This window comes from Chiloscyllium plagiosum, unplaced genomic scaffold (genome assembly GCF_037043375.1).
Source record: "Chiloscyllium plagiosum isolate Xiang-an unplaced genomic scaffold, Cpla_swu_hap1 HiC_scaffold_4, whole genome shotgun sequence".
Taxonomy (NCBI): Eukaryota; Metazoa; Chordata; class Chondrichthyes; order Orectolobiformes; family Hemiscylliidae; genus Chiloscyllium; species Chiloscyllium plagiosum.
The window spans coordinates 41,665,868-41,692,044 of NW_028270142.1; the positions used below are offsets into that span (position 1 = coordinate 41,665,868).

Consider the following 26,177-nt stretch of genomic DNA (forward strand, 5'->3'; position numbering starts at 1 on the left):
GTAAATAACAACTATCTATATTCTTTATTCTGCAAATAGCAAGAAACAAAAAGGAGCCACTATCAACTTTATTTTTACCAACAAGACCATGGGATAACCTGAAAATAGATTTATTTGAATTCAGAGGAAAAGTCTTTACTATTGTAATTGGCTATCTCAAAAATGGATTAAAGTCAATCATCCATATATTATCACAGCAGAGACAGTAATAAAATCACTCTAGACAATCTACTCAACACTTGGGACTTTGGACAATGAAGTATCAGACAACAGTCTACTGTTTTCAAATGAGCTTAAAAGATCTGCATACGAGTAGGATTTCATTCATATTATCAGCTCATCTCACTGTCCTCAAGCATATTTGAGAGGAGTGTGAACAATAAAAGCATTAGTGAAGATAAACAACAATGTAAGTACCATGCTATTAAGTAATTCATTCTCATCACTGCAGAATGGACCATCATAGTCAGAGTTACTGATGGGGTGGAGACTGAGAACATAGTTTCTATATCTGTTTCATATGATGATGACAAAGATTATGGTACAGGAGGCCATACAGCGCATTGTGTTTACACCAGCTCTGCATATGAATATCATGACTTGGTGCAATTCTCTGCCTTCTTCCCCATACTTTTTCACAGTGTTTCTATTCAACAAATCATGTAATGTCCTTTTGAATGCCTCAACGTTTTCACACAACACATTAGCTTCTTTTGCAAATCACTTCAAATCTGTCTCTTCTGATTCTTGATCCCTTATAAGCGGGAACAACTCTTCCCAGCTCCCTCATGATTTTGAGAAGTTGCATTACATCTTCTCTTCAAAGAGAACAATCCCAACCTCTCCAAACTATCCTCATAATTGAAAATTCTCACTCCTGGAAGTATCCTTAAAAACCTCTACTGTACTCTCTCAAATTCATTCTCACCCTTCCTATAATGTAGCACCAATAGACCATAACATAGAACATTACAGTGCTCTTCGGCCCATCGATATGGCGCCAACCGTAATTCAGCGAAGGTCTAACAAGTGCCTTGTACAAGTTCAAAATAACTTCTTTGCTCTTGCAGAGTCAGAGATAGAGATGTACAGCATGGAAATAGACCCTTTTACATTCTTATTAATAAAGACCAGGACACTGCACATTTATTAATTGGTCCTCTTCCTTTCCTGCTACCTTCAATAAATTGTGCATATATACACCCAGGTCCCTTTGCTGTCGCACTCCTTTTAGAATTTGCCCTTCATTTTATTGTCTGTGCATGTCCTTAAAACCAAAATGTATACAAAAAAATCTAGCATTAATGAGAATGTCTACAATAGAGGGAAACATTGTAAAAAGTCCACAAGATTTAAAACTTAAGCCAAAGATATAGGGCTCAAGATTTGGCTACGCTGCAGCCAGAGGACAGAATATTAAATCAAACCAACAGAAAGGTGAAATAATTATAGCAAGAACACCACACAAAAAAAAATTGTATATAGCTGAAACAGATCATGGGATTATAGGAGAAATCATAATACACTGATAGCATTAAACAAAAAGCAATAGAAATTTGAAATCATTACCAAGTAGTGAAAAAAGCAAGCTGTACACCACCACCTCCCCACCGCACCCCCACCCCACCCCCCACCAAACCCCCCAGAAAAGTACAATCATCATACAGAACAAAGCATGTGGAACATCCTTGATTTTAACAAGGATTTGGAACAAGGTTAGCAAGAGTAGCCAAAGCATCACAAAGGCTAACCCTCTGAAGCTTGATTTTTTTTTGGGGTGGGGAAGGAGGGAGAGAAGGAGAGGAGATGTCTGGAATACCAATACAGTGGCGACAAAGGCACAGAGTGGGGAGGAAGGGAAAGAATGCGAGAGCAACAACATGAGCGAGAGGAGCGGCACACTGATGGAGTTATCCGAAGCATATATGATGAAAATGCAATAATTGTCAGTCACATGATTAAGGACTAAGGTCCAGAATGAAGCAGAAGCTCCGATCCTATGTGAAGATAACTTGTGTATAGATAAAGCTGTAAATAGAGTTCTAGCAGAAAATTTCTCAGAACAAGCAGCATGAACAGTCCAAAACCAAAAAAAAATCAATGTGAAATAAACTACTTCTAAGTATGAAAACGTGTAAAATTGCTGAAAGTAGCCGCCACAATACATTGAAAAGTAATTAGATAAAATAATTAAAATGTTTTCTTTGTACATTAATTACAGAACCAGAGCACTTTGCTTGATTTTGTTATAGTTTGCTTAACAGGATGCTATCAATCCTAAAGTCTGAGAATCCTGTTAGTGCTTCAAACATTGAGCGTTTCTGTTTAAGACCAGATTTAACTCTTGAAGAATGAACAACAGATGTCCAAACCATGCTAACAGAGTCTCATTAAAGACAGAATTATTTGATTTATTTTATGTTAAATTAACATGAACCAGGAGAGGCCTTCTACAAACACATGCATCTGACTACTGAAAATCTCCCACTGATAAAGGTAACAAGTTGACAGCAATTTGTTGATAATGCAGAATGTAAAAGTAAAATGCCAAGCAGATTACAAAACACAAGCCTCTGTGACATATGGTAATAGCATGTTTCCTTAATGCTTTGCTTTAAAAAGGAGGCCTTCGAATATGTTGTTAATCTTGATCTTTGACACTATGAAATTTCATCAGTATGGCGAATTAAAACTTAATTGAATTCAGATTTGAATTATTCTCCACTAACCATTCTACGCTTGTTGATATTTGAAAACGTCTCCAAACATTTCATGCCCAAGGTATAACAATGGTATCAGTGTTACATTGATACTATTTTAGAAATATTGTAGGTGGACAATGAAAAGCATTATTTTTTGGAATGCCTTTGGAAGAGTGCAGAGAGGTATTTCTATAGAAGACTGGACAATAGAGGAGTGTGTGCATGCAGGGGAAGTTGTATAGTTTTTGTATTTTATGTTCTGGATTACCAGTGAATTTCTGTTAACTTGTTCGTGTATCAAAGGGAGATTTTGAGTCATCAGATGGAGAGAGGAGGAACTAATTACTTATGCAGTTGAAATTAACACATTCAACATCCTGGCAAAAGGCAAACTATTTCAGAGCTTCTTGCGAAATGATTGAAAAACCAAGCCAATGTTCATGAAATTAGCAGGGACTTGTAAAACATCTGTACTGAAATTAGTATCGAAATTACAACAGTACTTGCTTAAATTTCCATCCTTTTCATGTTATACTCATCCTACTGTTTTCATCCCTCACCACCACCACTACTCCCTCCTGCCAACCTGGATAACTCTTCTTGGTCGCCCCTGATCTGCCACTGTTTGGTTTCTTCAACAAAACCTTGTTGCATAAACTGTCACAATGTCAATTAAACTTTTGGCTACTTGATAACATTGAGAGATATCATTTTGTAGTGGAGTTCATACATTAAGATTCATGAATTTTAAAAAAACTGGTTTGCCAATAACTACCAATGCAATTGACAAGTATGAAGCACAGGAATAGATTAGATTAGATTAGATTCCCTACATTATGGAAATAGGCCCTTCGGCCCAACAAGTCCATACCCACCCTCCGAAAAGCAACCCACCCAGACCCATTCCCCTACCCGATTTACCCCTGACTCATGCGCCTAACACTATGGGCAACTTAGCATGGCCAATTCACCTGACCTGCACATCTTTGGACTGTGGGAGGAGCACCCGGAGGGAGAATGTGCAAACTCCACACAGACAGTCACTCAAGGTGGGAATCGAACCCAGGTCTCGAGGAAGCATGTAAAAATGTTAAATGTCTGTCAGGTATAACACCATAGTAGTTAGTTTTTGATTAATGATTCAAATGCTGGTTCCATTTCAGTGTTACTTACATTCTACAACTTTGTTCTGTCATAATGATTGCCTGCAAAAGAACTGCAGAGACAGTAACAACAAGAGACAGCAGAACTTCACGAAAGCTTAGCAAGTGATGGGACACAGAACAAATAAGTAGCAATGGGTAACTAATCGATTTTTGAAGAACTGGTTGGATAAATCGCTGAATTGCTTCATTGTGTTATTACTATCATCATTTACTGAGATACACAAACTTCCTGTAATATCGCCTTCATCTTTAACATGCTGTAAAAAGCAGCTTTATAATCTACAGTGAAAAGCAACAAAAAAAAAAGTTGGTGTTACATGTCTGAATTGAAGTGACTGGTTTACAGGGTGGGGTTGCATTGCATCGTCCACTTGGGCAACTTAGAACATAGAACATAGAAGAATACAGCGCAGTACAGGCCCTTCGGCCCTCGATGTTGCGCCGATCCAAGCCCACCCTAACCTACACTAGCCCACTATCCTCCATATGCCTATCCAATGCCCGCTTAAATGCCCATAATGAGGGAGAGTCCACCACTGCTACTGGCAGTGCATTCCATGAACTCACGACTCGCTGAGTAAAGAACCTACCCCTAACATCTGTCCTATACCTACCCCCCTCTTAATTTAAAGCTATGCCCCCTTGTAATAGCTGACTCCATACGTGGAAAAAGATTCTCACTGTCGACCCTATCTAAACCCCTAATCATCTTGTACACCTCTATCAAGTCACCCCTAAAACTTGTCATGCTCGACCTTGCCTAAACTGCTCAGAGTGCTGTTGCTTGTGTCCGCTATATACAATTTCCCTCTTGTGTTGATTATTTCAAGTTTTAGTGTAACCTCCCGCCTCAACCCAGAATTGCAGTTTACAATTCAGCACTAGTCATCTACCATCATTTTAAGATTATAAAAATCCCAGCTGTCAAAATTGTTGAGGTGCTGAATGGCATACACTGTCCAATATGCCGCTGGAATCGAATTCTTCCAACACCGAGCTTACCGCATGCAGTTGTTCTGTCGAAAGGTGTGTTAATATTAGAAATACACAATTATGTGAGACTAAGACTTGAAGTTATGTATTCTTTCACTTAATTCTAGGGGAAAAGAAGTGACTAATAGCATCCTTGTGCTTTTTTTTTAAGAATAGCACAAAGCACATCTTGTAAAAGGCCATTTCTTCCAGTTCAAAAAAAGGTCATCCACTTCTGCTTGACTGCTCAAAGAAATTGCTATTTATAGCCATTTACAACATCAAGAAATGTGGCAGCATTGGCAATGGTAAGATGCACAGTAGTTTTCTATTTTATCAAGTTTTATATCTTTCTTAGCATCTTATGAAGTGTTAAGTTAAATAGATGAGAAATTTATTCAGCCATTATTTAGTTATTTTCACTGGATCAAGGAACAATTATTTGCTAGGGACCAAACAAAATTCAGGATGGAATAAAGTGAAACAGGATGTGAAAATAAAGCCTTAGATTTTTATTGGTTGGTCAGCCATTGACATTTAACATTTAAAAGTTGCCAACTTAAAGAAAGCAACTTCGGATAATTTCTTTTGTATTACATGTTGCAAGACTCCTGCCAAAGTTCCTTTCAATGAACACCAGCAATGTGATGGGAAATCCACCATCACAAAATGCAAGAACTCATGCATTCCAAACTTTGCAGAGAAAAAATGCTCAAGATTAACACAGCTCGTCACAGTTGAGAAAAAGTTTTATCTAAAACGTAGAATTTAAAATAAAAGTCACTTCTAAATGTGTCCAAGAATGGTCAATCACATTTTTACCCTGAGGAACATAGAAAATAGGAGGAGAGGCCATTTGGTCTATTTAGCCCACTCCAAATTTCAACATGATCATGGACGATACTCTATCTCAATGCCAAAATCCCAGTGCCTCCCCAAATCCCTTACCATCTTTCGCCTCTAGAATTTTTTTTAAAAAACTTAAATATATTCAGCGATTTTGCTTCAACAACCTTCTGCAGTACAGAATTCTACAGGCTCACCACCCTCACCTCAGTCCAAAATGGTCTACCACATATCATGAGGAGTGATCCCATGTTATGGTACCCTTTGGCAAGGGTAAATATCAGCCCAGCATCCTGTCCAGCGCTGCCAGGATTTTGTATGTTTCAGTGAAATCTCCTGTCATTCTTCTCAACGGCAATAAATACAGACCCAATCTCTACTCTCAGGACAAATCTGCCATCCAAGGAATCAAGTCTGGTAAACCTTTGCTGTATTCCTTTTATGGCAAGTGTATGTTTTTCTTAGGCGAAAGTGGGTACTGCAGATGCTGGAGATTAGAGTCAAGATTATAGTAGTGCTGGAAAAGCACAGCAAGTCAGTCAGCAACCGAGCTACAGGAAAATTGACGATTTGGACATTCCTTATGAAGAGCTTTTGCCCGAAACGTCGATTTTTCTGCTCCTCAGATGCTGCCTGACCGAATGGGCTTTTGCCAGCACTACTCTAATCTTGACTTTTCTTTTTTACCTAGGTATGGAGACCAAAACTACATGCCACATGTGAGGTGTGGTCTCATCAAGGCCATTTACAGTTGCACCAAGACTCCTTTGCTCCTGTACTCATACCCTCTTGTACTGAAATTCATTTGCTTTTCTAACTGCTTGCTGCACTTGCACACTTACCATGCACAGTGGACAAGGACATTTGAGTCTTTGTACATCAATATTTACCAATCTTTCACCATTTAAATAACACTGTCACTATTTTTCCTCCAGAAATGGAAATTTTCACATTTACCCAGCTTGTACTACATTCTACCATGCATCAGCCGACTCAATCAACTGGTCGAAAATCAACCTGACGCCGCCTTACGTCCTCCTCACCACACTCATTTCCTCAAAATTAGTTGTCATGTGGAAATATTGCACTTGATATTCTCATATAAATGGTTGACATATATTGTGAAAGTTGGGTCCAAATGCTGATCCAATTCCAAAATGAAAACATTTTATAGTTTAGAAACTCCAAGCTCTAGGGTGATAGAATAGTTCTTACGACCAGCAAACAGGCATCTGGGCACTGAAAAAGGGCCTGGATTGTACTTTTAAAATTAAAAGGACCCAGTTGCTCAGATTAGTCTCCTCACAGTTTGTAAAAGCTACAGCGTAGGTTGTGCAGACACAACAGATTCTTTCAGATACTAGTTGAAATGCTTTCTCTTTATTAAACTGCCAATCACCTGCCCCAAATTGTGCAGTAAGCAACACAATGATTTTATCCCATCAAGTCACTGTCGCCCATTTCGCTCCAAACAAGGTATTGACACTTTTATAAAGTTTGACGTTTTCTATTTCTACACATTCTGCCTAACACTTTGAAGAACCAAATGATTTTCCTGCCTGAAATGAAGGCTAACAAATGAGACAGAATCCATTTTATTTGTTTCATCAGCTAACAAATAATTGTGACTCCAAGTGCATAATTAGCATGGGTTTAACAGTTGCTACTTGAAGACAAGTTCAAATGATCTATGCATCTGGTGGTGGTGAACACTATTAAATCAAGGCAATCTGCTTCCAATAGCAGACCAGACCAGTAAACTGAACTATACCAATTATTATTAATAGCTCACAAAGACATCAAGATCACACTTCGTAATCAGCTCCAAGAAAACCAAAGCATACAGATGACTCAAATATTTGTCTCACTTCTTTCAAATGTACCCATCAAATAAACCCAATTGATAGGAAGCAAGGGCAGGTGTGTTAAGTGGTATCTTTGCATAGTATTAACATTCTGGAAATTTGTTGAACATTTTTAAAAGGATTTCACATACTGAGTGATGGTGCAGTGCTTCAAATATCATAAAAAGATTTAAAAACAAGACAAAGATGCTCACACATTGTTTCAGGATTTCAGCCATTGTTCAAACAATTATTTCACTGTCCTCCAACGCATGGTGTAAAGGAGCAGAAACACATGTTAAACCAAATTAGCCTGTGTACCATATGTTCTATCACTTGATTCTCTACGAAGTGGTCCTCATCACCACCATAAGTCACAATTGACTTCAAGGTTGGCTTTGATTTTCTTGGTTATTACAGATAAAACATAGTTATGCCAAATTGAGACATGATATATAGACTGCATTGGTGCATGCATTATAATAACAAGTATTTTGGCCTCATACTAGGAGGAGAAAAATATCCAAATTCCACTTCACCAAATACCATGCAAGTAACACAATCGATCATTCAATTTAAAACAGTGTACTTGTTGCGTGGCTAATTTATACACAAGCCAGCTCATCTCTTAAACCAGCTTCAGGAGAAATCAGAGCCAAGTAGTAACTAAAACAACATATTCCTTTCAGCTGCATGCTCATTTCAAACAATATAAAGACAGCAAACATGGGCAGTTGCATCAAACAACAAATCACCACCATCTGGCTTCAAGTTAAATCCAAACCATGAGTTTGAGTGCTTTCAAACTCCCAACATTCCATTTGATCCTCAAGTTGAAAATAGATATTAAAGAGAAGTAACATTCTCGAATGCATACAAATGTTGAGAGATAAAAATCACCTGGACACAAAATTTATACACAAAGTGTTTGATGACCACTGCTCTGCATGTCAAGGAATGGATTCTTGAGGAACTACCAGGGATGACATTATCAACACTTTGTTTGCTATGAAGCTCCAGTAGCAGCACAAATTGAGAGCATTATAAATATCTGTACCTAATGCTAATGCACTGATGAATGCGGCAAAATGTCTCGAAGATGAAGAGTCGGGCATTCTCGATAAAGTCCTCGAGGCAGGCCACCAAGAAAAAGTCATTCACAAGCACCTGGAATGAGAACAGAAGTGATCATAGAAATGTAAAAATTATTGAATACCAGGCTAAACCATTGAACTAGCAATATATCACCATTCACTATTGCAGTATTAAAATTACATGCATTCCAATTATCTTACAAGTAAATGATGATTACTGGACAACATTTCCCCAATGTTCCTGAATGGAACAACATTAAATATTTTCTAGACACTGCCATGTGTCAGGATCACAAGTGGGAAAACAAGACTCCTTTATTTTTTGCTCGGAGGAGAAACAACTGTATTCACCACTGACAATGCAACATAATTGTGCAAGTACCTTAATTATTATACACTCCTGCAATTACATCTAAAGTTCCTTCAGTCAAATCAACTGAATATGGTATAATGAAGTTATCACCAACTTTTACTCAAGTGTTTCTATACCTAGTCATATACTTGCCTTATCCACCAATCAACATAGATATATGTATCAAGTCATATATTGGAGGGGTAGGAGAGAAAGGACAAAATGTGCAGTAAATGTTTTAAGATGAATTAAACAGATAACCCTTATGACAGCATCTATAACTATTAAATCAATGTTTGTGACAAGGAGGAGGAATATTGTGTAAGAGTTTTAGGATCTTGATGCAACCTTGTGATAATGCATTGGTGCCTTACATCATTGAGCCTAAATGCCACAATGGTGGATAGAGTTAGAACACTCTGGAAGATCTCTACACTAGAAGGAACACTCAAAGACACTATGGCGAGACTCTCCAAGAAATAGAGCAAAGCTCATAGACATGAGAAGACAGAGTTAGATTAGTCCTTAACTGACATAAATATGTCACAGCCTGATGTACCAATGATTAATACTAAATGTTTCGGTAAGCTAATATACAGTAAGTTGTAACTTTGAAGTCTAAGGCCTTAAGACAGTCCTCAACTTTGCCATCTTCTCAACCAATTCATAAAAAAAAATCAATGTGACATCAAACCATATGACAAAGCAGCCTTATATTAGAAATCTCAAAATAAAAAGAGCTACTCGTCTTTTCAGACCACAATACTCCCAATCATTCGGCTTTGTTACAGTGGAATGCTTGAAAAACAAATGCACATGTTCCAGTTTGGCAATCCCTTATCCATAATCATAAACACAGATTCCTCAATACACAAACGTGCATCAACTATGCTGCTGAAAAGGTAGCAAAACATATTTGTTCATTTTCCATTATAAAATGCCCATGAGATTAGAAATCAGAAAAATGAAAATGTCATATTACCCATAATCTCAATAGTATCATTAATATTTAAAACCTCATGGTAAGCAAAAGCAGCTTGCGAGAGAAAATCATGAGCCAAAGTTGCTGGAGCCACCTTTTCAGGATCTTACATATCCACTCATTCTGGTTACAAACAAAATCAGACAAGGCTTCACTGGTTTGACTAGATGGAGCAGCTTTTCTCAGCTTCTAATCTTGGTCTTTGTTGACAATTCTCAGAACTTCCTATTGGATTAAAAAAAAAGAGTTCTCTCAACATGGATCCTTCCCAGATAAGGGAATTTACACCACTCAGTGTCCCTTGCGTTTCACAGGCAAATTTGGTTCAGATGTAGCTTTCTTGTCCAGGGTTGTGAATTATAGGTCCAAAACTCAGAATAGGGTCCATTTAAGTGGAAATGTTGGTGCTGTTTTAAGGATGTGACATTGTTAGAGATACTATCTTTCAGATAAGGTGTTTAAAAAAAAGCCCGTCTTGCCTTTCAGTGCAGATACAAGGAAGCCATGGCACTGTGTGAAGAGCTTTTTTAGTATCCCTCATTGCCATCCAAAATATACATTATTAATTTGAAAGGCCCTAAAATCGTGACAGCCACTGCAAAATTCAAGTGCCTTGCTGCCATGGCATATATTTCCTTCAACTCAGTGATGAAAAAGCCTATCAAAGGGAAGATTGATAATTGAGCCAAGTGTATGCTCAATCTCAATCAGGTAACTGAGAAACAAATTACTGACATGCAGCATAATAGCAATTCATATTTCTAAGGTAGCCCAAAGAGAGTGAGAGATTTATTCAGTTAGGATAAGGAATGTATAATACTGTACAAATCTGAAAGTGATCAGAAAAATAAATTTTAGTGGCCAAGATGACATTACTATCCAAAGAAGCTGAAAATGCTAGAAATATTTTGCATCACCAAAGACAAGAATGAACCTTTCGAGTGTGGATCATTTTTGAAAATGGAAGCATCTTTGAAGAGAATGTTTCTGAAATAGTGATTCCCCACAATCATGCAGTGCTTCTAGCATCTTCTGTTTTTGGTTTCAGGTGGAGGGCCTGCCTTGGTGTCAATGTTTAAATCCATTCCAATTTTGCTTTGAATAATAGTCAATCTTTGTTGTTGTTATGGATACAGGCACAAGGATGCAGACTGACGCTGATACTAGAGGAGCTATAACTTACTGGAAAGCTTGATTTATTATTTTCCAAAATAGTGCGCCAAAGCTATTCATGTACTAATGCACATCACCAAAATGATTTCTTGAGTTTTAAAATAAAAGTGCAATTATATTTGCTTGGTAGGAAAAATTGTGTTTTCCTCTGTTGTGATAACGATCATTTATTAAATATTTCTTAGATTACCTTTGAACAGAACCTCACACAATTACACATCTGTGAATCTGACACAAGGTTAACTCTGCGGTGTAGTATTGCTCAAACGATAGAGGCCTCAAATGAAGCTGGAAGATATAATTAATGGTCAGAGAAAGAACAAAGTCAAAGTTATGTAGGCCACATGATGACAGATGTAATTTAACATTATGAAGTGTGCAATGAGAACAGTGTGTAGATAGGACAATAGAATGAAGAGAATTAAGAGATCAGCTTTACATGTCAATATTGTGGATTTCATCTGAGCAGCAAAGATGTAGCCTTCATCACTGGCTGGCCAAAAACAAAGTTATTTAACTTGTCCATAGATTGTAGTGAAGACATCCTCTTCTTCTTGCAGGATGGTTAATTGTTAAGATTAGCAACGATGGAGTCTTCAGCAAGATATGCTGCTGATGAAGCCATGGATCTGAGCATCCTGAGTTGAAGACAGACCCCTTGAGGTTAGCCTTCAGTTCAATAACAGCCATCTTCAATTTTTAATTAATTGTTTATAAAATATTTTCAAACAAACACTTTTAAAAGTACTAAATGGTTAAATACTTAGACACCTCCAACAACAATTGTTAAAAGTACACTCTGAATTGGGTCGGTGTGGACTTGTTGGGCCGAAGGGCCTGTTTCTACACTGGAAGTAATCTAATCTAATTTAATCTAATCTAAAAAAAAACCCTCTGACTGAAGAAATTCCTCCTCACCTCAGTTCTGAAGGGTCATCTCTTCAGTTGGAGACTGAGCCCTTGGGTACTGGTTGCTCCGACAAGTGGAAACACCTTCTCCATGTCCATTCGATTCAGGCCTCTCAGTATTCTGAAAGTTTCTATGAGAAGTTCCTTCAACCTTCTAAATTCCATGAAGTACAGATCTAGAATCCTCAACCACTCCTTTTATAACAAGCCCTTCATTCCTGGGATCATTCTTGTCAAGCTCAGCTGTACTCCCTCCAATGCCAGCACATCCTTCCTTCGGTACAGGCACCGAAACGGCTCACAATATTCCAAATGTGATCTGACCAGGGCCTTAAACAGCCTCAGCATGATCTTTCTGTTCTTACTCGCTCTCTCGAAATGAATGCTAACATTTCATTTGCCTTCCTAACTGCCAACTGAACCTCCACATTAATTTAAAAGAGAATTCTAAACTATGACTCCCAAATCCCTTTGTGATTCAACTTTCAAAACCTTTCCCCATTTAGAAAGCAGTCTACACCTCTATTCTTCCTACCAAAATGCAAAACCTCATACTTTCACATATTGTATTCCATCTGCCTTTTCTTTATCTTCTTTCCTCATCTGCCCAAGCCCTTCTGCAGCCTCCCCATTTCTCAACAGTATCTGTTCCTCCAACTAGCTTTGTCTCATTTGCAAACTGGTAGAATGCTCTCAAATTCCTTCTTCCAGATCATTAAAGTATAATGAGAGTTGCCATGACTCCAACACAATCCCCGCGTCACTAGTCACTGCCTGCCATTCTGAAAAAGACTCCTTTATCTCCACCCTTTGTACTCTGCTAGTCAGACAATCCTCTATCCATGCCAATTACCTTGCCCCTAACACTTACCAGACCTTAGTTAACAGCTTCCTGTTTTGCACCTTGTCAAAAGGACTTCTGGAATCCAAATAGATCATAGTGGGTCTCTGTTGTCTAATTTGTTCAATACCTTCTAGAGAATTCTAACAGATTTGATCAGGCATGACCTCCTCTTGAAGCAGCAGTGTTGGCACAGCGCTATTTTATCATGTGCTTCCAAATACTCCGTAAACTTACCCTTAATGACCAACTCTTAAATCTTACCAACCGAGGTCAGTATAACAGGCCGATAACTTCCCTTTTACTGCTCCCTTTCCTTCTTAAAAGGGGGGTGTTACACTGGTCATTTTCCAGTCCTCTGGGACCCTCCCTGACCCCAGTGATTTCCTGAAAGATTACTACCAATGCCTCCAAAATCTCCTCAGGTATCTCCTTCAGATCACTGGTGTAGTTCATCCAGTCTGACGGATTTGTCTACTTTCAGACTTGTCAGCTTCCCCCAGCACTTTCTCTTTAGTGATCACTGCACTCACTTCTGCCCTCTGATTGTCAAAGTTGTGGTATGCTACTGCTGTCTTCCACCATGAAGACTGATTCAAAGTTCCTACTCAATCTCTTCACCATTTCTTTGTTCCCCACTGATACTTCACCAGCCTCATTTTACAGCAGCTGAAGTTTGCCTCTTTCACTTTTTGTATATTTAAAAAAGACATGCAATCTTGTTTTATATTACCAGCTTACTTGCCCTCATATTTCATCATCTCCTCCCAATTGCTTTTTTAGTTGTCCTCTGCTGGTTTTTAAAGGTTTCCCACTAATCTTCATGAGACTACATGCTTTTTCTTTTTCTGTTACATTGTTCCTGACTTCCTGTGTCAACCGTGGTTGCCTGGTCCTCCCATTAGTATATTTCTTCTACCTTGAAATGAATTTCCGCTGTACCTCACAAATTCACCATCTTCTGTTAGGTTTCTCATTCAATTGAGTTCTCCGGAGAGGCCAGATAGGCTGGAACACTTTTCAATGAAGCATAGGAGGTTGAATGGATAAGGGATAAGGTGAACAGCAGGTGTCTTTTTCCTAAGGTGAGAGGTTTTCAAAACTAGGAGGCATACTTTTAAGGTCAGAGGAGAAAGATTTTAAAAAGACATGACAGACAATTTGTTTACAAAAGAGTGGTTCATGTGTAGAATAAAGTTCCAGAGAGAGAGGTGGATGCTGGTACAGTTACAATTACAATATTTAAGAGACATGTAGATGAGTGCATGAATCAGAAATAGTTGGAGGGGAGGACCAGAGCGAGAGACAGAGAGATATAGACCAGCTCATCCCTCATGTCTTTGTTGTTACCAATTATTCAAGTATAATGTTACAAATGATTCCTACTTCTTCCTCTCAAACTGCAGAATCATTCTGTCATAGGGCAGCATGGTGACTCAGTAGTTAGCACTGCTGGCTCACAACAGGGACCCAGGTTCAATTCCACCCGTGGGCAACCGTCCAGGTGGAGACTGCATATTCTCCAGTGTCTGCGTGGGTTTCCTCCCACAATCCAAAGATGTGCAGGTTAGGTGAACTGGCTTTACTAAATTGCATATAATGTTCAGAGAGTGTTGGTTAGGTGCATTAGTCAGTGACAAATGTAGAGTAATGGGGAAAGGGTTTTAATGGGATACTCTTCAGAGGGTCATTATGGGCTTGTTGGGCCAAAGGGCCTTTTCTACACTGTAGGAATTCTATAATATTATGATCATTCCCCCCTCGGGGTTCCTTCAGCTTAAGGTCCCAAATCAAATCAGTCTCATTACACATCACCAAACCCACAACTGCCTGTTCCCTTCTGGGCTCCACTACAAGCTAATTCAAACCAATGATCTTGTAGACATTCCACAAATTCCTTTTCTTGGGATCCATTACCAATTTGATTTGCTGACTCCACCCACACACAAACTCCCATTATAATAGCTTTCTTCTTAAGTGTCTTTTCTATCTCCCCCTCAATGACTTTGGTGGTCAGTGCTACTGATGCTGTCATGGATGAACACCTTGCAACACGCAGATTTGTTGAAACTTGTTAAATTTTAAAATTTGTTCCATTTAGAATATTTTCCAGCTTTAATGAAAACTCATCAATCTAAAGTTTTAAGAGTTTCAAAAACCTGACATTAGTGGTGGAGCAAGTTGCTGGAGGGGATCCTGAGGGACAGAATTTACATGCATTTGGAAAAACAAGGATTGATCAGGGATAGTCAACATGGATTTGTGCGTGGAAAATCATGTCTTATGAACTTGATTGAGTTTTTTGAAGAAGTAATGAAAAGGATTGATGAAGGCAGAGCAGTAGACGTGATCTATTTGGATTTCAGTGAGGCATTCTCCATTAGGTTCCACATGGGAGACCGGTTAAATCACTTGGAAAACAGGGAGAACCAGCCATTTGGATACAGAACTGGTTCAAAAGGTAGAAGACAGAGGGTGGTGGTGGAGGGTTGTTTTTCGGACTGGAGACCTGTGACCAGTGGAGTGCCACAAGGATCCGTGCTGGGTCCACTGCTTTTCATCATTTATATAAATGATTTGGATGTGAACATAGGAGGTTATGGTTAGTAAGTTTGCAGATGACACCAATATTGGTGGCGTGGTGGACAGCAAAGGAGGTTACTTCAGAGTTCAACACGGTCTTGATCATTTGCGCCAATCAGCCAAAGAATGGCATTTAGATAAATGTGAGGTGCTGCATTTTGGGAAGGTAAATCAGAACAGGACTTATACACTTAATGGTTGGCCACTTTTGTAGGCCACCCTGCTACAGAAAGGATGTTCTGAAACTTGAAAAGGTTCAGATAAGATTTACAAGGATGTTGCCAGGATTGGAGGGTTTAACCTATAGGGAGAGGGTGAATAGGCTGCGGCTATTTTTCTTGGAGCGCAGGAGGCTGAGGGGTGACCTTATAGATGTTTATAAAATCATGAGGGGCATGGATAGGATAGTGGGGGGAACTACAGGACATTGTGGGCGGCACGGTGGCACAGTGGTTAGCACTGCTGCCTCACAGCGCCAGAGACCCGGGTTCAATTCCCGCCTCAGGCGACTGACTGTGTGGAGTTTGCACATTCTCCTCGTGTCTGTGTGGGTTTCCTCCGGGTGCTCCGGTTTCCTCCCACAGTCCAAAGATGTGCAGGTCAGGTGAACTGGACATGCTAAATTGCCAGTAGCGTTAGGTAAGGAGTAGATGTAGGGGTATGGGTGGGCTGCGCTTCGGCGGGGCGGTGTGGACTTGTTGGGCCGAAGGGCCTGTTTCCACACTATGTAATCTAACCTAATCTAATCTAATAAATTTAAGGTAAAAGGGGAAAGATTTAATAGGGACCTAAGGGGCAACATTTTCACAGAATGTGGTACATGTACGAAATGAGCTGCCAGAGGAAGTGGTGAAGACTGGTACAATTACAACATTTAAAAGGCATCTGGCTGCGTAAATGAATAGGAAAGGTTTGGAAGAATATGGGCTAAGTGCTGGCAAACGGGACAAGATTGATTTAGGATATCTGGTCGGCACAGATGACTTGGACTGAAGGGTCTGTATCCATGCTGTTCAGGTCTATGACCAATAATTTTCTGCTATTCCATAATGTTGGCAACAGGCCTTAAAAATGGAGGAGCAAGGGATGCTAGAGAGAGTTCAGAGGATGCCAGAGCAATCATGAAAAATATTTTAATTGCAATCCCAACAATTTAGATGGGGACAAAAGCATTTAAAGTTGATTGTACACCATCATGGTTAACAGGACCCTGAGCAGTGTCCAACCCATTTCCTGCACTTCTGCCATCATCCCTTCTCCTTCCTTCCCACAACACAGACAAGGCTCCCCTGATCCTCATTTTCCACCCTACCAGCAGTCACATCCAAATGATCTTAATCTGCCATTTCTGCCACCTTCAGCAGGTTGCTGTCACCACCAGACACACAATTCCCACCCCCTCCCTTGTCAGACTTCCACACGCACTATTCCCTCCAGGGCATTCTGTTCCATTTTTGGGAGTAGACGAACACTTCCCAACAAACATCACCTTTGCCTGCAATTGCAGGGGATGTGATAGCTCGCTATTTACTTCCTCCCTCTTCACTATCCAAGGCCCAGATAGATCTTCCAGGTGAAGAAGCAATTCACTCAATCTACAGTATTCACTGTTCACAATGTGCTCTCCTCAATATAGAGGACAGGAAACAGACTGGGTGACCATTTAGCAGAACACCTACTATGTGCAAGCTGGAGGAAGAGCAGCTCATTTTCTGCTTGTGGAACCTCTGGCCTTCAGGACTCAATATTCCGTTACATCATTTTAAGACCTGAATACCTTTTTCCAGGCCCTTTCCCCACACCTACATCCATAGCCTTGTCATCGCATGGGCTGGTTTCATCCCAGCCAGCCCATCTTCACCCACTAATGATCTTCTTTAGCAGCTATTCTTTCTCCCCCGCACATAGTTATCCATTCCTTTGTCTGTCCAATTGCGGTTTTCTCCCTTTGTGTGCTATCTCGACCTATCGTTTACTCTTTCCCAACCATTATCTTCAACACATATACTACTTTTTTCTCAACAATCAGTTCTGAAGAATGGTCACAGGATCCAAAACATTAATGCACTTTCTCTCCACAGACGCCACTAGAACCATGGAGTTTCTCCAGCAATTTGCTTTTGTTTCAGATTTCCAGCATCTAATCCAGCTATTGCTTTGTTCTGGTTCAGCATTTAGAGGGATCTGTGCAGGTCTTGGGGAAAGGGCAAAGTATTTAAACTAAGGGTCCCTGCGACTTGAAGAATGAAAACAATGCCACTGAAGAAGCCCATTCAGCACACCAACTTTCACATTCCAATCTAAGTAAGCTTGCCAGAAATTGCAGATCCCAGTGCACTTTTCAATTTTTGTCACTGTTCAGGAAAGAAAATCCAGGCCAGAGAAATCAACAAACAAATAGTAAAAGGAGTGGAAATAGCCTCTCTCTTGCAACTGGATTACAACTCTTCCCACCCTATCTCTTGCAACTGGATTACACCTCTTCCCACCCTTTCTCTTGCAACTAGATTACACCTCTTCCCACCCTCTCTCTTGCAAAAATGCCATCTCGTATTCCTAATTCCTCCGCCTCCGTCGTATCTGCTCCCAGGAGGACCAGTTCCACCACAGAACACACCAGATGGCCTCCTTCTTTAGAGACCGCAATTTCCCTTCCCACGTGGTTAAAGATGCCCATCAACGCATCTTGTCCACATCCCGCACCTCCGCCCTCAGACCCCATCCATCCAACCGTAACAAGGACAGAACGCCCCTGGTGCTCACCTTCCACCCTACAAACCTCCGCATAAGCCAAATCATCCACCGACATTTCTGCCACCTCCAAAAAGACCCCATCACCAGGGATATATTTCCCTCCCCACCCCTTTCCGCCTTCCGCAAAGACCGTTCCCTCCGTGACTACCTGGTCAGGTTCACGCACCCCCTACGACCCACCCTCCCATCCTGGCACTTTCCCCTGCCACTGCAGGAACTGTAAAACCTGTGCCCACACCTCCTCCCTCACCTCTATCCAAGGCCCTAAAGGAGCCTTCCATATCCAAAATTTTACCTGCACATCCACTAATATCATTTATTGTATCCGTTGCTCCCGATGCAGTCTCCTCTACATTGGGGAGACTGGGCGCCTCCTAGCAGAGCACTTTAGGGAACATCTCCGAGACACCCGCACTAATAAACCAAACCGCCCCGTGGCCCAACATTTCAACTCCCCCTCCCACTCTGCCGAGGACATGGAGGTCCTGGGCTTCCTTCACCGCCGCTCCCTCACCGCCAGACGCCTGGAGGAAGAACGCCTCATCTTCCGCCTCGGAACACTTCAACCCCAGGGCATCAATGTAGACTTCAACAGCTTCCTCATTTCCCCTTCCCCCACCTCATCATAGTTTCAAACTTCCAGTCCCCTTGACTTGTCCGACCTGCCTAGCTCCTTTTCCACCTATCCACTCCACCCTCTCCTCCCTGACCTATCACCTTCATCTCCTCCCCCACTCACCCATTGTACTCTATGCTACTCTCTCCCCACCCCCACCCTCCCCTAGCTTATCTTTCCACGCTTCAGGCTCTCTGCCTTTATTCCCGATGAAGGGCTTTTGCCCGAAACGTCGATTTTGCTGAAGCTCCTCGGATGCTGCCTGAACTGCTGTGCTCTTCCAGCACCATTGATCCAGAATCTGGTTTCCAGCATCTGCAGTCATTGTGTTTACCTTGTTGATTTTAACCCTATTGCGAATCCTCTTGCAAGGATGCCTGCCTTGAAGAAGTTTTCCTCCTCTCTCTACAAGAATCTCAGGGAGTCCCTCTCCCACTGCAACCCCCAGGTCATTTCCTCAGCCCTGAAGTTCTTCATCCATGTCGTGAAACAAACGCGCTACCACAGCCACATCTGCTTCCTCATTGCCTGCCTCCGTAACCAACTCATCCCACACGGACTCCGGACCACCTTTAAACCGGCAGCGTTCGGACCCGGACAGGACAAACAGTACAGACTACAGATTCAAAAACACCAGCAACAGTTCTCCTTCAAGATCCTCCGCTCCACGCTTGCAGCAATGCGCCGGCACCTAACCTCTCTACAGTCTGCCCTGCGTCAGCTGAGGGCCACACACTCTCAGAATTGCAAAGGACCCACTCTGTACTACATCCTCAGGAGAATCCATACTCTCAACAAAGAGTATTTCAATTCCATCTCAAACATCAAAAACTGTAAGTACAACAAACTTTTATCCACCCACCTCCATAACCAGCGCTCCTCAAACATTCCAGAAGATTCCCCTGGCCTCGGAAACGCCATTAGCCATGTGGCTGATGCAGCTACCACCCCCACGCTGATTGATGATGTCACTTCCGCCCCATCATGGCCACTCCCACAGCCACTTCCGGCCCTCACATCATCGCCGATGCCACATGCTCAGTGACTTCCGCCACCCCGACTGCCGTGTCTGCAACCACTTCCGCCCCCACCAGCGCCACTCACCTGCATTCTGCTGACACGCCCCACCCCACAGACCCCACTGTCACTATCCCCACCCCCCAGAAACCCGAGGGGAACACTACCCCTGCTCATGACTCTACCCCCATTCCCCCCACCATCACACCCACTCAAGGTACTGGCTCCGACCCCACTCCCAGCTCTACACCTACACCAGCTCCCGGCTCCCAGCCCTACCGAGTTTTCACCATTCCCCCGGACCTCCCACTCACCGAGGACGAACGATCAGTCCTCAGCAAAGGACTCCCATTCATCCCCCTCTGTCCACGCATCAATGAAATTAATACATGCCGTGACATCGAACAATTCTTCCGTCGCCTCCGTCTCCGAGCTTACTTTCACAATCAGGACCCCCGCCCACCTTCCGAGGACCCCTTCGCCCACCTCCAACACACTGCATCCACCTGGACACCCCGCGCTGGCCTATTACCTGCCCTCGACCTCTTCATTTCCAACTGCCGCCGGGACATTAACCGCCTCAACCGGTCTACCCCCCTCCCCCACTCCAACCTCTCACCCTCACAACGCGCAGCCCTCCAATCCCTCTGCTCTAATCCCAACCTCACCATCAAACCAGCGGATAAAGAGGGCGCAGTGGTAGTCTGGCGCACTGACCTCTACACAGCTGAGGCCAAACGCCAACTTGAGGACACCTCTTCCTACTGCCCACTCGACCATGACCCCACCCCCCATCATCAAACCATCATCTCCCAGACCATACAGAACCTCATCACCTCAGGAGATCTCCCACCCACAGCTTCCAACCTCATTGTCCGGGAACCCCGCACTGCCCGGTTCTACCTCCTTCCCAAGATCCACAAGCCTGACCACCCTGGCCGACCCATTGTCTCAGCATGCTCCTGCCCCACTGAACTTATCCCTACCTACCTCGACACTGTCCTATCCCTCCTAGTCCAGGAACTCCCCACATACGTTCGAGACACCACCCACGCCCTCCACCTCCTCCAAGACTTCCGTTTCCCCGGCCCCCAACGCCTCATCTTCACCATGGATATCCAATCCCTCTACACCTCCATCCGCCATGACCAGGGCCTCCAAGCCCTCCGTTTTTTCCTCTCCAGACGTCCCCAACAGTACGCTTCCACCGACACTCTCATTCGTTTGGCCGAACTGGTCCTCACCCTTAACAATTTCTCCTTTGAATCCTCCCACTTCCTCCAGACCAAAGGGGTAGCCATGGGCACACGTATGGGCCCCAGCTATGCCTGTCTCTTTGTTGGCTACGTAGAACACTTGATCTTCTGTAATTACACCAGCACCACTCCCCACCTCTTCCTCCGCTACATTGATGACTGCATTGGCGCCACCTCGTGCTCCCGCGAGGAGGTTGAGCAATTCATCAACTTCACCAACACATTCCACCCTGACCTTAAATTTACCTGGACCATCTCTGACACCTCCCTCCCCTTCCTGGACCTCTCCATCTCCCTTAGTGACGACCGACTTGACACTGACATTTTTTTACAAACCCACTGACTCCCACAGCAACCTGGATTACACCTCTTCCCACCCTATCTCTTGCAAAAATGCCATCCCGTATTCCCAATTCCTCCGCCTCCGCCATATCTGCTCCCAGGAGGACCAGTTCCACCACAGAACACACCAGATGGCCTCCTTCTTTAGAGACCGCAATTTCCCTTCCCACGTGGTTAAAGATGCCCATCAACGCATCTCGTCCACATCCCGCACCTCCGCCCTCAGACCCCACCCCTCCAACCGTAACAAGGACAGAACGCCCCTGGTGCTCACCTTCCACCCTACAAACCTCCACATAAACCAAATCATCCGCCGACATTTCCGCCACCTCCAAAAAGACCCCACCACCAGGGATATATTTCCCTCCCCACCTCTTTCCGCCTTCCGCAAAGACCGTTCCCTCTGTGACTACCTGGTCAGGTCCACGCCCCCCTACAACCCACCCTCCCATCCTGGCACTTTCCCCTGCCACCGCAGGAACTGTAAAACCTGTGCCCACACCTCCTCCCTCACCTCTATCCAAGGCCCTAAAGGAGCCTTCCATATCCATCAAAATTTTACCTGCACATCCACTAATATCATTTATTGTATCCGTTGCTCCCGATGCGGTCTCCTCTACATTGGGGAGACTGGGCGCCTCCTAGCAGAGCGCTTTAGGGAACATCTCCGAGACACCCGCACCAATCAACCAAACCGCCCCGTGGCCCAACATTTCAACTCCCCCTCCCACTCTGCCGAGGACATGGAGGTCCTGGGCCTCCTTCACCGCCGCTCCCTCACCGCCAGACGCCTGGAGGAAGAACGCCTCATCTTCCGCCTCGGAACACTTCAACCCCAGGGCATCAATGTGGACTTCAACAGCTTCCTCATTTCCCCTTCCCCCACCTCATCCGAGTTTCAAACTTCCAGTCCCCTTGACTTGTCCAGACTTGTCCGACCTGCCTAGCTCCCTTTCCACCTATCCACTCCACCCTCTCCTCCCTGACCTATCACCTTCATCTCCTCCCCCACTCACCCATTGTACTCTATGCTACTCTCTCCCCACCCGCACCCTCCTCTAGCCGATCTCTCCACGCTTCAGGCTCTCTGCCTTTATTCCCGATGAAGGGCTTTTGCCCGAAACGTCGATTTTGCTGAAGCTCCTCGGATGCTGCCTGAACTGCTGTGCTCTTCCAGCACCATTGATCCAGAATCCAGCTTCAAATATCTGCCTACCCTTGGAATAAATTCAGCAACTTGTATTTTCACATTCTAATTCCTACTAACTCTGTCACTAAGTCACAACTGATATCAGATTTGTTGCAATAATAAACATAATAAGCCAATTTCTGCCTGTACAAGGACGGATTGCACCTAAATTGGAAGGGGACTAATATACTGGCAGGGAAATTTGCTAGAACTGCTTGGGAGGATTTAAACTAGTAAAGGAGAGGGGGTGTGGGACCCAGGGAGATAGTCAGGAAAGAGATCGATCGGAGATGGGTACAGCTCAGAACAGAAGTGAGTCAAACAGTCAGAGCAGGCAGGGACAAAGTAGGACTAATAAATTAAACTGCATTTATTTCAATGCAAGGGGCCTAACAGGGAAGGCAGATTAACTCAGGGCATGGTTAGGAACATGGGACTGGGATATCATAGCAATTACGGAAACATGGCTCAGGGATGGGCAGGACTGGCAGCTTAATGTTCCAGGATACAAATGCTACAGGAAGGATAGAAAGGAGGCGAGAGAGGAAGGGGAGTGGCATTTTTGATAAGGGATAGCATTACAGCTGTGCTGAGGGAGGATATTCCTGGAAATACACCCAGGGAAGTTATTTGGGTGGAACTGAGAAATAAGAAAGGGATGACCCCCCTCAATAGTCAGAAGGAAATTGAGAAACAAACTTGTAAGGAGATCTCAGCTATCTGTAAGAATAATAGGGTGGTTAAGGTAGGGGATTTTAACTTTCTAAACATCGACTGGGACTGCCATAGTGTTAAAGGTTTAGATGGAGAGCAATTTGTTAAGTGTGTACAAGACAATTTTTTGATTCAGTATGTGGATGTACCTACTAGAGAAGGTGCAAAACTTGACCTACTCTTGGGAAATAAGGCAGGGCAGGTGACTGAGGTGTCAGTGGGGGAGCACTTTGGGGCCAGTGACCATAATTCTATTTGTTTTAAAATAGTGATGGAAAAGGATAGACCAGATCGAAAAGTTGAAGTTCTAAATTGGAGAAAGGCCTATTTTGACGGTATTAGGCAAGAACTTTCAAAAGCTGATTGGAGGCAGATGTTCGCAGGTAAAGGGATGGCTGGAAAATGGGAAGCCTTCAGAAAGGAGATAACAAGAATGCAGAGAAAGTATATTCCTGTTAGGGTGAAAGGAAAGGCTGGTAGGTATAGGGAATGCTGGATGACTAAAAAAATTGAGGGTTTAGTTAAGAAAAAGAAGGAAGCATATGTCAAGTATAGACAGGATAAATCGAGTGAATCCTTAGAGTATAAACGAAGTAGGAGTATACTTAAGAGGGAAATCAGGAGGGCAAAACGGGGACATGAGATAGCTTTGGCAAATAGAATTAAGGAGAATCCAAAGGGTTTTTACAAACATATTAAGGACAAAAAGGTAACTAGGGAGAGAATAGGGCCCCTCAAAGATCATTCGACGTTTCGGGCACATGCCCTTCTTCCTGAAGAAGGGCATGTGCCCGAAACGTCGAATCTTCTGTTCCCTAGATGCTGCCTGACCTGCTGTGCTGTTCCAGCAATAAAGTTTCAGCTTTGATCTCCAGCGTCTGCAGACCTCACTTTCTCCCCTCAAAGATCAGCAAGGTGATCTTTGTGTGGAGCCGCAGGAGATGGGGGAGATACTAAATGAGTATTTTTCATCAATACTTAACAGTGGACAAGGACATAGAAGATATAGAATGTGGGGAAATAGGTGGTGACATCTCAAAAAATGTACATATTACAGAGGAGGAAGTGCTGGATGTCTTGAAACGGTTAAAAGTGGATAAATCCCCAGGACCTGATCAGGTGTACCCGAGAACTATGTGGGAAGCTAGAGAAAAGTGATTGCTGGGCCTCTTGCTGAGATATTTGTATCATTGATAGTCACAAGTGAGGTGCCGGAAGACTGGAGGTTGGCAAATGTGTGCCACCCTTCTTAAACAGTGGCACAAGACAAGCCAGGGAACTATAGACCGGTGAGCCTGACCTCGGTGGTGGGCAAGTTGTTGGAGGGAATCCTGAGGGACAGGATGTACATGTATTTGGAAAGGCAAGGACTGATTCGGGATAGTCAACATGGCTTTGTGCGTGGGAAATCATGTCTCACAAACTTGATTGAGCTTTTTGAAGAAGTAACAAAGAAGATTGATGAGGGCAGAGCAGTAGATGTGATCTCTCTGGACTTCAGTAAGGCGTTTGACAAGGTTCCCCATGGGAGACAGATTAGCAAGGTTAGATCTCATGGAATACAGGGAGAACTAGCCATTTGGATACAGACCTGGCTCAAAGGTAGAAGACAGAGGGTGGTGGTGGAGGGTTGTTTTGACCTAAGGGGCAATGTTTTCACGCAGAGGGTGGTACGTGTATGGAATGAGCTGCCAGAGAGCTGCCTGTGGTGGAGGCTGGTACAATTGCAACATTTAAGAGGCTATTGGATGGGTATCTGAATTGGAAGGGTTTGGAGGGATATGGGCCGGTTGCTGGCAGGTGGGACTAGATTGAGTTGGGATATCTGGTCAGCATGGACGGGTTGGACCGAAGGGTACGTTTCCATGCTATACATCTCGATGACTCTAAATGGTAACAAATTTACAACTCTCGAAAATGAACACAATTAGGTCTGCACTTCATATTTTAGCTATTCCATTTTCTCATCCCAACAGAACCCACAGACAACTGGGGGTATCAGCTAAACGTTTAAGATATTGAATTTCACTTGAGCAAGGTGAATCCTGAAAAGTAGAACAAAATGGCAAATTACACTAATGATGCAGAACCACCCTAGCAATTGAATTTGGATATTTACTTGGGTAATACAATCTTAGAGGATAAGGAAGGATGAGATAGATCTTTCATGACTAACATGCACATGAAAAGGTTCAATGAACTGAATGACAAACTTGGTTTCTGACACGCAAAACACGTCATGTCACATTTTTATGCCTAAATTTGGATAAATATCACAAAACATCTTTGGGTGAAACTATCCATAAATAGACTACAGCATGTTCATTTATACAGCCACTGCTGAAATACCATGAGCCTTAGAATGAATAGATGTCAGCATTTAACACTATGCAAAGGGTACAACTGCAACAATACCACCCTGCAATCAAAGATGATTCATTAGAATATTCAAGCATTTGAACAATAAAAGCCTTTAAAATACTTTGAAAACAAAAATTAAATGCTTACTCATCGCAGTTCTATTTTTTGGAAACCGAATAGAAATACCATATTGTCTAAATGAATGGAGACTCTGATATGAATCAAACTGTATACATAAAATCCACTGACCCCACATGAAGGCACAGATGCAGATCAAACTCACCACTACATAATGAGCGCTTACAACACTGAACTTCACTAATACGCTTACATATAAACATTAAAAAAAAATCAGAGAAACAACCATTAATCTACCTGATTCATTTAGACCTTCTACCAATTTTTCCGAAAGAGAGAATCATGAAGGCATTATTTCAGCCTCTTTAAACTTTTGTCAGCATAAT

At 42.7% G+C, this 26,177-nt stretch overlaps 1 protein-coding gene across 1 annotated transcript in view; it reads right to left on the reverse strand.

The window, feature by feature from the left end:
- The window catches only part of LOC122549252 (eukaryotic translation initiation factor 3 subunit E), a 156,995-nt gene that overhangs the window by 26,280 nt on the left and 104,538 nt on the right, over positions 1-26,177 (reverse strand). Inside the window, exon 10 of the mRNA XM_043688743.2 lies at positions 8,588-8,697. Coding sequence (XP_043544678.1) covers positions 8,588-8,697 — 110 coding nt within the window. The remainder of the gene's footprint in view (positions 1-8,587; positions 8,698-26,177) is intronic.